We start from the raw sequence: 16,071 nt of genomic DNA, 5'->3' as shown, positions 1-16,071 counted from the left end.
GAAACGATTGTCATATCGTGCGAGGGGGTTGGGTGTTGGGTGGGGTGGGAGCAAACCGGCACACTTGTTTGACTTGCTTCAGCTCAGTCATTGTTTTCGTGAGTGGCTTCGAGGTTGGATGTGAATCGGCGAAGCCATTTTCCCAGTTTTGTGCATTTTTAGCAGTAATTAGCTTGCTTTTTGTTCCATTTAGTGCTTGAAAGTGTTGATTAGAATTTGAATTTGTGGTATGTGTTGAAAAAAACTCCTAACTATCGATTTAATGACATCATTTTGGGTTGCAAATTTTTAACCAATTTTGCATCACTTGCTGCCCACTTAATTGCAGTTACCGTGATGTGGGGTATAATTATCCCCAATATTTTTTTTTAATATTTGGCTATGCAGTCGAAATATTTTTCAAAGTTTATGACATGTCCCTGGACTCTGGACGGCAAAAATAAAAATAAAGTTAATAAGTAAACTTGTGAGTCTCCTTGAAAACCATAATTTTGGACAACCAGGATGAAAAGACTACAGAGCAAATTTGCTGATTCGAATGGACCTGCGTTCGAATTAGCGAATCTGAAAAAAAAGCTTGAAACTACATGCTCGGAAATTGTCGAATAATCGGGGTTAACATGTCTGTATCAGTTTGGTTTCAATCTTCGCTTACTTTTTTAACTGGTTCTATGTTCATAGGAAACCCATGGCGCATTTTTTGGTTTGAAAAAGTCTAAAATAATCGGACATTCGAAGAGCGATATTTGAATTAACGAATCCGATGTGTATCAATAATAATTACAGTCCAGACTTGATAATCCGAATTTCGATTTAAAATTTTTCAAATATCAAATATTCTTAAACATTTTTTTTGTGTTTTATTTTTATTTTTTCATAAAATTTGAGCAACAAAACGTTTCTAAAACCACAAATATGCAAAATCTGACCTTAAAAATATCTGGGGTTTTTGTATGGTCCAATAAACCAAACTTTTTTGGGTGTTTTTGTCGGAGTCGGTGGTGTAGGGTTAGTACCAGTCAACCTCATCCGTAAGACGAGAATTTTGTTTTTGAACTCGCAATGCAAAAGGCGAATCAATGAGTGAAAAAGTCCTTGAAGTAAAAAGAGGTTCAAGCCTTCAGACTCTTAGGTTTCTTTTCTTTTTTTTTTCTTTTTTCAAAGAACTTCTAAATTTTAATGAAAATAGAAGTCAAATCAACTAAAAATCATCCTAAACGCATTTTTCTGCACTGATAATCATATTTAGCATGTTTGGGCTGGAATAAAAATATTTTGATTTTTTTGCAATTTCTATGTACAGTACCGCACCAGTTGTGTTGGTCCGAGCCGGGATTTGAACGCTGATCTACCGCTTACGAAACGGAAGCGTTTCCTCATAAAAAATGTTAGGTACTTTGATTTTTCACTCTTCAATTTATTTATTCCAGTATTTTTTTTTTGTTCTACTCTTAGAGTCTAAGATATTTTTTCATACAAATAATTCTCTCACTGCACACAGTGATAAGACAAACAGATTAAAACTCAATCACTCAATGATAGGGGAGCCCCGGGCCAATATCGCCCCTTTAATTGTTTGATACGCGCTCGTTATCTGCTCCGCGGTTAACGAAAGTATGCGGTTGTAACCGTCCACCCCAACCATTCATTCAGTTCGCCATCCTCCTGCGATTAGTTAACACAAGTATCTTTTTACTCTCTGTAGGAGAAGCTGCACCACGATGCGTTTAAGCCCGATTGATCCCAGTTCGTACTCGAACGCCCGTAAGTGTTCACAAGCCTGCTGAAATAGCTCCTTTACGTTAATCGGTTGCTAACTTGGTTGTTTGTTACGCATTCCACAGACGAGCTCATCATTCGTCACGTGGACCTGGACTGGACGGTCAACTTCGAGAAAACTACGATTTCGGGTTCGGCCACGCTGTACTTCAAGACGCTGAAGGATGATGTTGAGGAAATTGTGAGGAGGTTCACTTTCAATTGCGTCGATATTTCTAACGGTACAATTTTTCAGTTCCTGGACGCCAGCGAGCTCAGCATCGCGTCTATGGCCATCAAGGGTTCTGCGGGGGAGATTCCGCTCAACTGGGACGTCGGTGGCCACGTGGACAACATCGGTTCCAAGCTGACCGTCTATCTGCCGACGAAGACGTCCGGCGAGTTTGTCGTGGTGATTGAGTACGAAACGGACCCGAAGGCGAGCGCCCTGCAGTGGCTGACGGCGGCCCAGACCTGTGGCAAGCAGCATCCGTACCTGTTTAGCCAGTGTCAGGCGATTCACGCGAGGTCGATCGTCCCGTGCCAGGACACGCCGGCGGTCAAGTTTACGTACAATGCAACAGTTAGTTTCAATGTTGTTGGTTTGGTGCCTGGTTATTCTAAGTTCTGACTTTGTTTCAGCTGCGCCACCCTGTCGGCGTGACCGGACTGATGAGTGCCGTTAGGAAACGATCCGAAGCTGGTGTTTCCTACTTTGAGCAGAAGACTCCGATCCCTAGCTATTTGCTGGCCATCGTTGTTGGAGCGCTTGTCGAGAGAAAAATTGGACCGATGTAAGTGAGTTCGAATGATCATCAAGAATAGTTTAATAATTTTAATTTGTTGTTACAGTTCAAGCGTTTGGGCCGAGCAGGAGCAAATCGACGAGTCGGCAGAGGAATTTTCCCAAACGGCGGACTTCCTCGCCAAGGCGGAGGAGATTTGCGGTCCGTACGTCTGGGGTCGGTACGATCTGCTGGTGATGCCACCAAGCTTCCCCTTCGGCGGAATGGAGAATCCCTGCCTGACCTTCGTCACGCCCACCCTGCTGGCCGGAGACAAATCGCTGGCGACGGTCGTAGCACATGAAATTGCCCACAGCTGGACGGGGAACTTGGTTACGAACCGAAACTTTGAACACTTTTGGCTCAACGAAGGCTTCACCGTGTTTGTCGAGGGTAAGATCGTTGGTCGACTTTCGGGGAACGCCTCGCGGGACTTTCACGCACTGCACGGCCTCAGCGAGCTGACCGATTGCATCAAGACCCAACTTGCCTCGACGCCGGAGCTTACCAAGCTTGTGGTGGACCTGTCCGAGTGCAGCCCGGACGATGCATTTTCAACGGTTCCCTACATCAAGGGATCGACATTCCTGCGCTATCTGGAGGATTTGCTCGGAGGACCGGAAAAGTTTGAACCATTCTTCCGTGCCTACCTGAACAAGTTCAAGTTCCAGTCGGTGCTGACGAACGACTTCAAGAAGGAGCTGTACGATTGGTTCCGTCAGGATCCAAAGAACGAAGTGTTTCTCGAGCGCATCGACTGGGATCTCTGGCTGTTCGGCGAAGGTTTGCCACCGGTAATCCCCACCTATGACCGCTCGTTGCTAGATTCTTGCCAGAAACACGCCAGCCTGTGGGCTGACAACGACCTCGACACCATCAAGTCGTCCCCAACTCTATCCGAATCGCTGACTTCCATTCAAATCATCGAATTCCTGGCCCAACTCCTGGAGAAAAAGCAGATCAAGGACCTCACCCCGGAGAAGATCGCCCTGCTGGATCAAACGTACCACATTCACGCCACCAAGAACGCCGAAATCCGGTTCCGCTTCGTGCGCCTTTACATCCGAGCCCGCATGATGGACAAGATGGACGAAATCCTGGCCTTCCTGAACAGCAACTTCCGCATGAAGTTTGTCCGTCCAATCTACAAGGAGCTCGCCTGCTGGCCCGAAGCCAAACCCATCGCGGTGGAGAACTACAACAAAGTTAAGGACGAGATGATGTCCGTGTGTGCCTACACCGTGTCCAAGGACTTGGGCATCGACGCCGCGTGCAAGTGAGTGAAAAGTTGATTTGTTTTTTTTTGTACCAAGCTGTTATTTCTTCTCTGAGAATATAAAATCGTACACGCTTTAAACGAGAATCGACTTTCGCGAGAGGTGCGGATTGGTGCGCTGTCCCGGTGACCGCGGAATGTTCATCTGGATGTCGTCGACGCGCTCCTTCGAGCGCCAGTCCAGAAACAGAAGCGTCCCACCGATCGCCAACAGTATCGCGCCGGATATCGTAAGGGGCTGCAAATTTGGTAACAAGATCAGATATCACTGCCCTGAAAAATAAAACGCCAACATTGAAGCGAAACTCACCTCCGGAATGTGGTCAATGGGGACCTTCTTGCCCGTGCACTGGGTCATCATCACGATGGAGACTATCATGAGCAGCAGGAATATTACGTACGCCACCGTTATCTCGGCGATGTGCTGCACTTTGAGGGCGGTTGTCGATTTAATCAGGTCGAGCGCGTACAGAGCGTACGAAAGGAACGCGAGCGCGGCACTCGAGGTCGTCGTGGTGACGTAGGCGATGGCCCTGGAAGGAAGGGAAGGAAACAGGTTGCGTAAATTCTTACTTTTAAAATCTTTTAACTGTAGACCAAAAACAGTCGCTCTTCAATCAACACAGTTCTTGGCGGTCTCTATAGCAAGATTTCTACTCAGATCTAGGCTTTCGTAGGCTTGAATGGGGAGAGCTCCTAAGTAAATTTTTGCCTATTTTCAAGGGTTCTCGAAAGTACTGAACTTGTTAAAAATTAAAACTAAGAACTTATGGTGTGATTAAACCACAATTGGTGTGAGCGCATGTGACGGTGCTCGAGCTGTGGATTTTTGAGTGAAAGAATTAAAAGTTTTAAATATCTCATAATCAAAAATACGAAAATAAAAACAAAACACAAATTTGAAATTTCCGAGGAATAAAATCTAAAATTCTTTAACTAAAAAATTGTGAAATTCTAGAATAGTAAAATTCCAAATTTAAAAAAAACAGTTTTTTAGAGAAAGAGGAATTCGATGCCAACATTTCAAAAAGCATCATGTACACACCATCCTTTTTGAGAAAAACGCATTTGAATGTTAAGCATCCATTTTCAATTCCCATTTTAATATAAAAGCAAAATAAGATGTTCTAATGATAACAAACGATGAAAAACGTTGCTTTTATTGATACTTGATCATCCAAATTCAATAAAACATAATTTCCGTAATTTTATTTGAGAAAAACAAACATAACTTCTTTTAAAATCACCAACGCCTATTTATATATTTATTGATACTTGATCATCCAAATTCAATAAAACATTATTTCCGTAATTTTATTTGAGAAAAACAAACATAACTTCTTTTAAAATCACCAACGTCTATATCACCCTGCTGTCATTGAGGGGGACGCTTTGTTATGATTCGTTTTTCTTCGCCGAATGTACATGATGCTTTTTTCATGATGCGTCACGAGGTTCATGTAGTCTTTTGTTTGACAGGTTGACAGGGCTATATAAACAGGGACTACTGATGGCAGAGATTTTGTTTATGTTACTTTGTTTAAAATCATTATTAAACAGACTTTACAGAAGTAACTTTTGCTCATTTTTGGTGGAGAGGTAGCTTATTAGGAGTTCTTTCAGAATATGCAATAACCCAGAAAAAGTCAAAAAGTACATGATGCCTTTTGAAATGTTACCGTCGAATTATGATGAGAACTTTAAATAATCGAGTACGCATGTTTTATAATTAGTTTTTAAGCCCTAGATCTCTGATTTTTATATTTATGGTTTATTTAATGTTACTTTTATAGATAATTTTTAAATTTTCTTATTTTTTTGGATTTAAATTTAATTTTTAAATATACAGCTTCAGCTTCAGATTTTTTTTTAAATTTTACAGATTTTTTTTGTTTTTACAATAATTTAAAAAATATAAAATTCTAATAACAAGCCATAGCCTAAAAAAATTAATGAAAAGAGTGTTTTAAAATGCATTTTACACTAGTTCAGTTGGTTTGCAATCATTAGTTTTCAAACAATGTATAATTTCAGCGTAAATTTCAGTAAAAAAAAATTGTGGTACAATTTTCTTTATTTTTTCAATTCGTTTTAATTGGTGACCTCAAGATTAGAGGTTGAATGAGCGAGCCGCTCAAAGACCAGGTTCACTAAAAAAGCGAACGAACCATAGAGTAATCTACGTGCGTATGTATTGCGTGTACGTACACGACAATAAAGTGAGGTTAAATTTCTTCAGGCAGCAAAACCAAATGGTGCGCTAGTGTGCGTACGCGAAACGTCCTAAAGCTCTATGGCTTACAAAAAAGAGCCGCGGTTCTTTTTGAAACTCCGGTCTTTTGAAAGAACCGTTAAAAGATGGCATGATTTAAAAACTTCTGTCTATTTTTATATGCAGCAATTCCCCACGAAAACAGCATGAAATAAAAAAAACTAAAGTGCTCGGATCGGGATCAACAATTTTCTGGAGGTTCCCTGGCCGAAATAATTAAATCCATATTTTTTGTTAGGCAATTAGCAATTTTATTGTGCAATTAGGGTGACCTATGCCGTGTTCGAGTGGTCCGAAAAATTGCCGTTTTCGTCGACTTTTGTTTAAAAAAACACTTTTTTTTTCAAAAAATCATAACTCCCCGCCATTTCAACGGATTTTAGCTGTCTTAGACGCAAATGAAAGGTGATAGGTTGGCCTAAAGAAAAAAAGAAAGAAGTTTCAAAAATTCATCCTAACCTATGAAAAGCTCGTATCAAACTTTAAAATGCCGTTTTGACGGCGTCTGAACCAAAGAGCCTAAATATGTCTGCAAATATTTTTATCGGATTCCTCGGACAATATTACCAGGGTTAGTGAAATTTCGCGATTTCGCGGACAGCGTGAAATCCGCGAAATTTGGCATTGTCCGCGAAATCCCGTGAAATTTTATGTTTGTGTGAAAATGTAACAATTTTTCATAAAATAACTTATCAAACTCAAAAAGGAATAAAAATTATGGTATGAACTACTGTAGAATTAAGCGAGTGAACATCCTGGTTTAATTACTAATATGGGGTTAATGATTTTTTACGGTTTCGTAGACGACGTGAAATTCGGTTTCGTAGACAGCGTGAAAGGCAAAAAAATAAAAAATATAAATATTGAAATAACAAGCCATAGTTTCAACTTTTGCATTGAAATAGTAGTTTATGCAACAAGTTGCAAAAAGAGGATTTTTTCAGCACGAGTCGAACATTTATCCAACGAGGTTCACCGAGTTGGATAAATACGAAGAGTGCTGAAAAAATCAAGTTTTGCAACGAGTTCCATACAACATTTTTTGCAAATCCGAAAAACACCAATTGAGTGAAATTTTAAGTCTAATTTTCATGTATTTTGTCAATAAATCGTTTAAATCAAAAAAATGTTGAAAAGAGTTACTTTTCGAAATAAGTGCTGAAAAGTTCAACTTTTCAGCACCCATTTCAGTGCTGAAAAGTAGAACTTTTCAGCATTTATTTTGAAAAGTGTTGCTATTCGATTCTGTTATTTTTGGTACAGAAAAGTAGGCTATTTCGTCGTTCAAGAATGACAGGAAAAGTAAGTAGTTTCACGACGGAATTGCAAAAAAGTGTTTTAAAATGCATTTTAGACTAGTTCAGTAGTTTTGCAATCATTAGTTTTCAAAAAATGTAAGATTTGACGAAAATAAAAATTTTAGCAGAAAAAAAAACATTTTGCGATAACAAACATCGAAAATTATCAAAAATTCGAAAGGTTTTTAAATCAACCCAAACATTCTTAAAATGATCCCAAACATTCTTAAAATGATCCCAAACATTCTAAAAATGGAATGAAAAACGCAGGGGAATGAATTTTAAATTTATTTCAGCTGATCCATTGAAATTTTTAAGTTTTTCGAAATAATATTTTTTGTCCCCTGATTTTTCGGGCCATCTTCGAAGGGAGGGGGAGGGAGGAGGGACAAAAACTTTTAGTAAAATTTGTACCAGCCTAACAACTAATAAATATTTCTCCAAAAAGAAAAGAAATTTTATTAGTTTTCAATTAAAAAGCTTGATTATATATGTGTGTCAAGTTTATATGAACCATTTGAAGAAATGAGATTTTTGAGTTTTTCAAAAACTATCAATATTTAGTAATATTTTCATTCGATGTATTAAAAATTTTAGTGCTATTTTATTTGAAATGCAAAGTTTTGAAATAAATTAAAAGAATCAAGCTTTGTTTTATTCAAAATAAAATTAAGAGTATTTTTTATCTTTGGAATCATATTTTAAAAATATAACAAATTTTTTTTGGGCCTGTTAAATTTTAACAATATTTGTTTATTTGGGTGGATTGCCGTGAAAGTTAAAAAATTCTACTTTTTTGTTTTCTCTTCTCATTTAGAATATAAATTTCGATTTTGTTAAAAATTACATTATTTTTGCAAAATGTTTATAAATTTATTTTTTGAAAAATGAGCTAAAACCCTTAAAAAATATGTTTTATGGGCTAAATGACTCAGAAAATTCAATTTATTTTACTCATTTTGACTGGACAAATCTAGCTATGATATGAAATTCAATAAAATGTAAAATGATATAACAGAAGCAAATTAGCGAAAACATTTGAGCTTTGTTAGTCAAATATTAAAAGAGCAGTTCAGTAAATGAGAATACGCGTGCTCTACATTTTGTTTCAAAATAAATTTAGAGCCCATCCAATAACCAAGAAGATTTTTTTTTTGAAAATTGGAAGAATTTTTTACATAATAATACATAATGAAGCATAAAAAGTAGTTTCTGTGGTTTAAACATAGGATTTTCAGAGTTATTTTAACATTTTTCAAGTTCCGCGAAATTTGCGTGAAATTTGGTGTTTTGAAATTGAGGTGTCCGTGAAATTTGCAATTTTCGAGCGTGAAAAATCACTAAGCCTAAATATTACATAACACAAGGAAAAATGGGAAAAAAGTTCAATAACAGGATTCTGAGATATGATTTTTTGAAAATAAAATCCGTGTTTTTAGACGCACCGCGCTCAAAAAAGTGATAATATCAACTTTTTCACTAAAACTGCGATAACTTCAAAATTTCTTCGTTGACCTATACATGTTTGGGTACCAACATTTTTGTGATTAAAAGACGCAACGCAAGACGCAATGTTGTACCCAGCGCCGTACCTAGGGGTTGGCGCAGTTGGCGACCGCCAAGGGCGCCAGTCCTTGGGGGGCGCCGAAAACGATGATTGTATAAATTTGTCATGTTATTATAAAATCCTAGAAAGGTATTCAGAACAAAAGGGGCGCCAAATTTTAAAGTAGGACTACAAAATAACTCGATAATCTTGGTCGGAATATTACAAATATTACTTATAACACTTGGGGCGCCAAAATCAACTATTTCAATAATTGTACCAGAATTAAATTTATAATTAAATTCTCTCAACTCATTTATCAAAGGGGGCGCTCAGGTGGCAAAAATTTCAGGGTTTTATAACAATTCTTTGAAATAGCAAGAGATTTTATATTTCAACTACAGTATATAAAATTCAATTTAAATTTCACCATTTTTTCCAGCATCAGAAACCATCAAGCTTTTTTATGCTTGGAAGTATTTTTTTTATATAAACAGCTATTTAATTGAAATTTACACATTTCTATTGAAAATCTGAAATAAAAAGAATAAGATATTTCAAGTTTAAAGAAAATGGCATTTGAGATATTTTTATCGTTTTAAATGCAAACTTGTGCGTTGAGATTGGCCTACGTTTTCGAAATACTGAAGTGTTTAAATTGAATATTTCTAACACAAAAAATGCTTTGACTTTTGTTAAATTTCTAGCTAAATATTTTTTTTCCAACATAAAAATGTTGGTTTTTTAAGAGCACATAAATTGCTCTAAATATATTATATTCTGCTGCTTGTATTCAATTGCTTGTAGCAAGAGTGAAAAAGTAAAATTTGGGTGTCTTCGACAAAGTTGCATAGATTGGCATGCCCACCAACTTTTAAATCGTAAAAGTAAAATATTATACAATTTCTTTTATAATTTTGATTTGCAGAAACACCATTATCGCGGACCCATTAGAATTTAAACCAAAGCAAAATTCCAACTCCAAAAACAGCAATATTTTTTGGGAAAACACAAAGTTCCACTTAATTTTGCTTCTAGGGTCAATTATTTTGAAGAATGTTAGTAACATTTTCCTTGAAAATTTTTGTTTTGTTATGTTTTAATGGAATGGATAAAGTTGCTTATCTTTCACATGCATTTTTTTTTATTTCATGGATTCCATGTGTTGGGCTATCCAGTGTAATTTCGCCTAAATTTTCACATTTACACAAACGGTTCTAAAAGCTTTGTGTGTAGAGGGTGACTATTCTCGAGATTTTCAATTTCCCGGGAATCGAGAGTTGAATTTGGAAATTTCCCGGGAATTCCCGGGACCTGGTAGTGTTTATAACTATGCCAATAGTGCCAGTAATGTATAAAGAAAAGTTATAAATGTGTTTCTTTTCAATGAATTCAGTTACGATTTATTCATGCTTATTTAATGAAACGTTAATTAGTAGCCTCATTATTTTTGGGAACTATGATCTACTTCTTGATTTTTTTCTGAATCTGCAATACAACTTGTTGTATGAACTTGTTATTAGATTTTTGTGAAATAACAAAATAGCTAATATATAATTTCCCAGTATCGGGATTTTTACAATATAATAAATAGCGACTCAAAACAACAATTTTAATATTTTTTTTTCTTTTTTAAAACTGTAAATATGCATTGAAGAAATAGTGATCCGGAAAACCCGAATGTTCACATTTGGCGGACTTTACAAAGATTTCCAGAGTTTTTTTTTCTAAGATATAATTTAATATTGAGGTTTAAGCGAAACACAAAATTACTCCATGACATCAAAAAAGGAAATTACCTTGATACAGCGAAATTAAAATAATAAGAATAAAAAAAATGGATTATAAGAATTGCTATGCTTGAAAGAGGATATGAAAATTATACTCTTAGAAATAATAAACAAAAATATAAAAAAAATTAGACTTTCTTCTTGTGGCTAACTGCTAAGTATGCTTTAAGGTTAATTTTGGGGTCCACATTATTTTAAGTTTTCCCAATTATAGTTATTGGAATTTTTAATAAGTTAAAATTTACACTTTCTGAATTAGAAGATAAGAGAAGCATTGGTTCATTCGAACTTGAACATCTTACATTGAACACCCAATGTTCTGAACAATTTCGAATTTTCAAATTTTTTTTTTTATTTGTTTTTATAATTTTGCTTCGACCAAATTTCCCGGGAATCGAGAGGTCCAAAAATGGTCGATTTCCCGGGAATTCCCGCTCGTCACCCTCTATTTGAGTGTAATGGTTTTTATACAAAATTTTAAGAAACTTTAGATGTCGAAAAATAAACACAAAAAATTTCAATGTGTTAAAAAGGTAAAAACTAATTGCCTTTGTTTGAAGCTATGAATTTTCAAAAAACAAATTTTAGGAATTTTATATCAATCAAAAAACACAGTCACAGAGAAGAGAAATATTGTTTTCAAAAATAAATTGAAAAAAAAAAATAGTTTCAAAAGGAATCCATCCAAAAAAAAGTTTGAAAAGGAGTCCATTTTCTAATCAGTTAAACTATTTTTTCAGGAATGCAGGAAAATGCTGATACAATGAAATTTAAGCTAGGTCAGATCAAATTCTGTTTAAAGTGATAAAACAACACTCTGCTATTTTCAGTCAACATTAATCCTAAAGCACCTTTTCGTTACAACCTATCTGTATTGGAAAGATATAAATCGATTGAAATGGTTTAAAAATAATAAAACATTAATTTGAATATTCTTCAAAGAATTAAATTGTGGTTGGATTTTTTAGCTGTTATATTTATTCAATCAATTACCATTATATTATTAAAAATCTTTGAAGCAATCGCTGAAAATTTAAGTAAACATATCAAAATGATAAAAACCTTGGAGGGGCGCCAAATTGATGCTTCGCCAAGGGCGCCGTAGACCCTAGGTACGGCTCTGGTTGTACCTGATCTTAAATCAAAGTATTACCCGATATAAATTTGAGCATTTCAAATTGCTTAACTTGGAAAATTTAACCAAAATATAGAAAATAACCTGCAATATTTAAAAAAAAAAAAAGTTCAAGATGGTATGTCAGAGACATAACCGAAAGACATAGGACCAAACAATTTGAATGTGTTTTTGGATTGCTAGTGAAATCTGAAATAAGATTATTTTATTTTGTTTCATAGATTTGTCGGCAAAATTGTCATAAATGTTCTCCCAAGGTGAACCTTCTATGAGGGCACTGGCCACTCCAGGTTGTGGCCACTACTGTCGAAATGGCCATTATTATGTTCAGTATAAAAAACCATGAATTTTGATACCCATATTGCCACAAACTCGTATGTTTCTGTAAATGTCCCCCCAGGCCCCGGGGGAACCTTCTTTGAGGGCACCGGCCACTCCAGGGTGTGGCCACTACTGTCGAAATGGCCATTATTATGTTCAGTATAAAAAACCATGAATTTTGATACCCATATTGCCACAACTCGTATGTTTCTGTAAATGTCCCCCCAGGCCCCGGGGGAACCTTCTTTGAGGGCACCGGCCACTCCAGGTTGTGGCCACTACTGTCGAAATGGCCATTATTATGTTCAGTATAAAAAACCATGAATTTTGATACCCATATTGCCACAACTCGTATGTTTCTGTAAATGTCCCCCCAGGCCCCGGGGGAACCTTCTTTGAGGGCACCGGCCACTCCAGGTTGTGGCCACTACTGTCAAAATGGCCATTATTATGTTCAGTATCAAAAACCATGAATTTTGATACCCATATTGCCACCAGGGTTGATTGATATGCACGGTGTCGAGCTTAAATCAAAGGAGGTGTGCATCTAGTTGTCACCAAACACGCATATTTTTCAGTGTCTATGGTGATGCACGTCACTTGTTTATTTTCACGTGCTTACATTTCGGGTTAGCACGTCACATTATAAGCACATTACTGCACGTGTGCTTATTTTCAAAGGGACTTTTCCAAGTGATATTCAAAGGTTTGTCAAATATTTATTATCTTTCTTGGTGAAACTCAGAAAAGTTCTTTTTTCTTTTAGCAATTGAAAATTTACAGACAGAAAATTGAAGAACCTTTTTCAAAATATCAACTTAAAAAAATGGGGAAAACACCCGGTAGAAGTGCGTTGCTGGTAAAAGTTGCTTGTTGCTGGTTGTTGTAATCCAGTCTTCGGTTGCCGGAAGCAGCGTCCTTTGTCGACCTCCGTATATGGCTTTGTTCTCTCGGCTGCTTGTTCTGGGACGTTACTGGTTCCGACGGGCAGGCGTCTACGCTCCCCTCCTTGGCTGTTAGGCAGTTCCAGCACCTGGTGATCCTAATAGGTAACCCTTCTTTGAAGGTAAGACCAGCGGGCTGACGATGATGGCGCGGGGATGCGCTAGACGATGGGTTATGGTCCTATCACTCCAGACCATCTAATTCGGGACAGAGCGCTCACGTAATTTTCGGGTTCCGACAATTGGAAGGTCGATTACCAATTTAATTTAATTTAGTCTATGAACTAAACCAATCCTTGAAAAAAGTTTTGGTTTTATTTTGTTCAGAGCCATTTTACCGATTTTTTAACAAATAATCACATTAGATTAAACTAGGACCAAAGCCAATGAAGTTCGTTGATTATAAAATATAGTGGGATTATTTAAAATGTATTTAAACCAGATAGGCACGGGAAATTATAAGCACTGCGTGCTTAACATAAGCACGTACACTGCTCACAATTTTGTCGTGTGCAGAACCTAATCATAGTACACATAGAAAATTCTTGTGTGTCTTTTTATCAACCCTGATTGCCACAACTCGTATGTTTCTGTAAATGTCCCCCCAGGCCCCGGGAGAACCTTCTTTGAGGGCACCGGCCACTCCAGGTTGTGGCCACTACTGTCAAAATGGCCATTATTATGTTCAGTATCAAAAACCATGAATTTTGATACCCATATTACCACAACTCGTATGTTTCTGTAAATGTCCCCCCAGGCCCCGGGGGAACCTTCTTTGAGGGCATCGGCCACTCCTGGTTTTGGCCACCACTGTCGAATTGGCCATTTTTCATGAGAACCGCCGCATCATAGCGACTTCCACGCCGTCCGCTTCGCTTGAATTTCCTCCTTCTGCTGCCGGTGGTTCTTCCTTCTGGTTGCTGGTCCTCTTCTTCTATTGGCCGCTGCTGCTGCTGCTCCGCGCCGGCCCGACGTGCACAGTTCGAGTGCTCGTTCCAAAGTGACTTGCTTTTGCGAAATTTTCTGCTTAAATAGCGGCACAGCCGGAGAACGGCACAAAAGGGGCGCGGTCTCGAATGCATACGCTCGCTCTGATTGGTCATCTGTCCGATTTGTACTGAAAAATTACTCATTTTGATTGCATGTTTTAAGTGCTTTAACTATGTTTAGTCAGACTATCTATTTAGTTAAACAATAGCTGAAGTCTTCCTCTTTCGATTGGTGGTCCAACCATCTGGATTGATTCACAGGGAAAAAAGATATAAGCGTTCAAAATGTCCCCTTTTTAACGCTTAAAAGTGACGCTTTGGATCGAATTTCTGAACTGGCCCCCCAATATAGTAAGTAAAGACATAGTCCTATGTCAAAAAAAAAAAACAAATCCTCTTGCCCGATTAAACTTTAACATGTATCGACTTTATCGATTTAATCTAATAAGAGAGCATAGGTGGAATGAACATTAAATTTTGAACATTATGAGCAGATTATGTTAGTCTGTAACACGAACAATGGGTAAATAAATTATTTTTAAAAACTGAAAACAATCATAATGTAGAAAATTATTTGCAAAGTATGTTCTCCAAATATCAGAATTTTGGCAGAAATAAACGCAATTTCGTAAAATTAAGAGCAGTTTTCACAAAAATCCTTGATTGGAGGCTTGGGTGCCATTCAATTATTCGAACGTTAGGTTTGAGTAGAAATCTTGACATAGAGACCGCCAAGAACTATAGTTTTCAAGAATTTTCTCGTTTTTAGTTTATTTTTTTTGAAATAATTTTTACAAGTCCATTTTAATTCTTTGCATTGAGTCATTGAATCGTTTAAATCAAAAAAAATGTTAAAAAGTATAACTTTTCCATAGAAATGGCGAAAAGTTCAACTTTTCAGCATCCTTTTCAGTGCTGCAAAGTAGAACTTTTCAGCATTTGTTTTGAAAATGCTTACTATTCGATTCTGTTATTTTTGGTACAGAAAAGTACCGTAATCTGGGGTGAATCGGGACTACAGTCTGAATAGGGACAGCAGTTTTTAGAGCACTTAACTGCCGTTCTACGCATAATTGTCCCATGTTCAAAAAAGTGGAACTGAGAAAAACGCGATTAAAATTTTTCGATCGATTTCTGTGTTTCTACGCATAATTGTCCCGTGGGTTCCTATTCGCCCTATGTGTCCCTAATTGCCCCAGTTAGCAATTTATCACCATTATTTGTGATTATCTTGCTAAACAACTGGTAAACAAGACATAATGCTTAGTACAACTGATGATTCCGTGTTAGAAAAAACTTGGTGGGACAATTATGCGTAGAAGTTTCACGATGGGACAAACAGACTTGATGTTGTTTTTAATGAGTTTGCGAACAAAGTACCAGATTATATGTCAATGTGTTTTTCTTGAAGTACACATCAAACTAAACTTAAAAATGTCATAAAATCAAATTCGTCCAAAACTGACATGGGACAATTATGCGTAGAACGGCTTTAAATTACTTACCAAAACTGTGATTCATTGCAATCTCCGAGTGTAACGAATATCAATCCTCCTATGATCATGCACAGCTAGATTTTTGCAATTCAAAAAAAAAAAAGCAGAAAACACTTCACTCAATGCCTTCCTAGAATGCCACCCATTCTTCAACAACTCACCAGTGATATAATCTTCAAGATCCCCGCCGGCGATATAATAAACCCTACCCCACTGACCATGTTTGCAAAGAGGGATTAACTTACGATACGCTAGTTTTGAAACAGTGACGACGCCGCACCATATCGCGCCCAACGGTGACCAAGTACTAGCCGGATAGTTTCACGAGCACGAGTATTCGCGCATCGAAGAATCACTTTTTAATTACCTTCCCTGTTATTGTGATCTCTTGTCGCGATAACGCGCTACCGATTCTTGGGGCGCGTATCGTACTCTGGTCTTGAAAGTGTGGCGATAAGAAG

The 16,071-nt window shown here is 37.1% G+C and overlaps 2 protein-coding genes across 3 annotated transcripts; one reads left to right on the top strand and one right to left on the bottom strand.

The window, feature by feature from the left end:
• Nucleotides 1–75: 75 nt before the first annotated feature.
• On the top strand, nt 76–3,900 carry LOC120420798 (leukotriene A-4 hydrolase). The gene is made up of 6 exons (XM_039583916.2): nt 76–227; nt 1,706–1,764; nt 1,845–1,960; nt 2,015–2,341; nt 2,401–2,552; nt 2,611–3,900. The coding sequence occupies exons 2-6, from the start codon at nt 1,722–1,724 to the stop codon at nt 3,821–3,823; spliced, it is 1,851 nt and encodes a 616-aa protein (XP_039439850.1). The 5' UTR covers nt 76–227; nt 1,706–1,721; the 3' UTR covers nt 3,824–3,900.
• Nucleotides 3,877–16,040, bottom strand: LOC120420803 (uncharacterized). Of its 2 annotated transcripts, XM_039583922.2 has the most exons (4): nt 15,772–16,020; nt 15,620–15,684; nt 4,130–4,352; nt 3,877–4,057 (listed from the first exon to the last, which is right to left on the bottom strand). In XM_039583922.2, exons 1-4 carry the CDS (start codon nt 15,829–15,831, stop codon nt 3,896–3,898), a joined length of 510 nt encoding a protein of 169 aa, XP_039439856.1. In that variant the 5' UTR covers nt 15,832–16,020; the 3' UTR covers nt 3,877–3,895. The 2 variants fall into 2 exon arrangements, with proteins under 2 accessions (XP_039439856.1, XP_039439857.1); XM_039583923.2 differs by lacking the exon at nt 15,620–15,684 and having other exon boundaries at nt 15,856–16,040.
• Nucleotides 16,041–16,071: the final 31 nt, after the last annotated feature.

Source organism: Culex pipiens, chromosome 2, assembly GCF_016801865.2.
Source record: "Culex pipiens pallens isolate TS chromosome 2, TS_CPP_V2, whole genome shotgun sequence".
NCBI classification, from domain to species: Eukaryota; Metazoa; Arthropoda; class Insecta; order Diptera; family Culicidae; genus Culex; species Culex pipiens.
The sequence above is the reverse complement of the archived record's forward strand: the minus strand, read 5'-3'. Positions and strand labels throughout refer to the sequence as shown.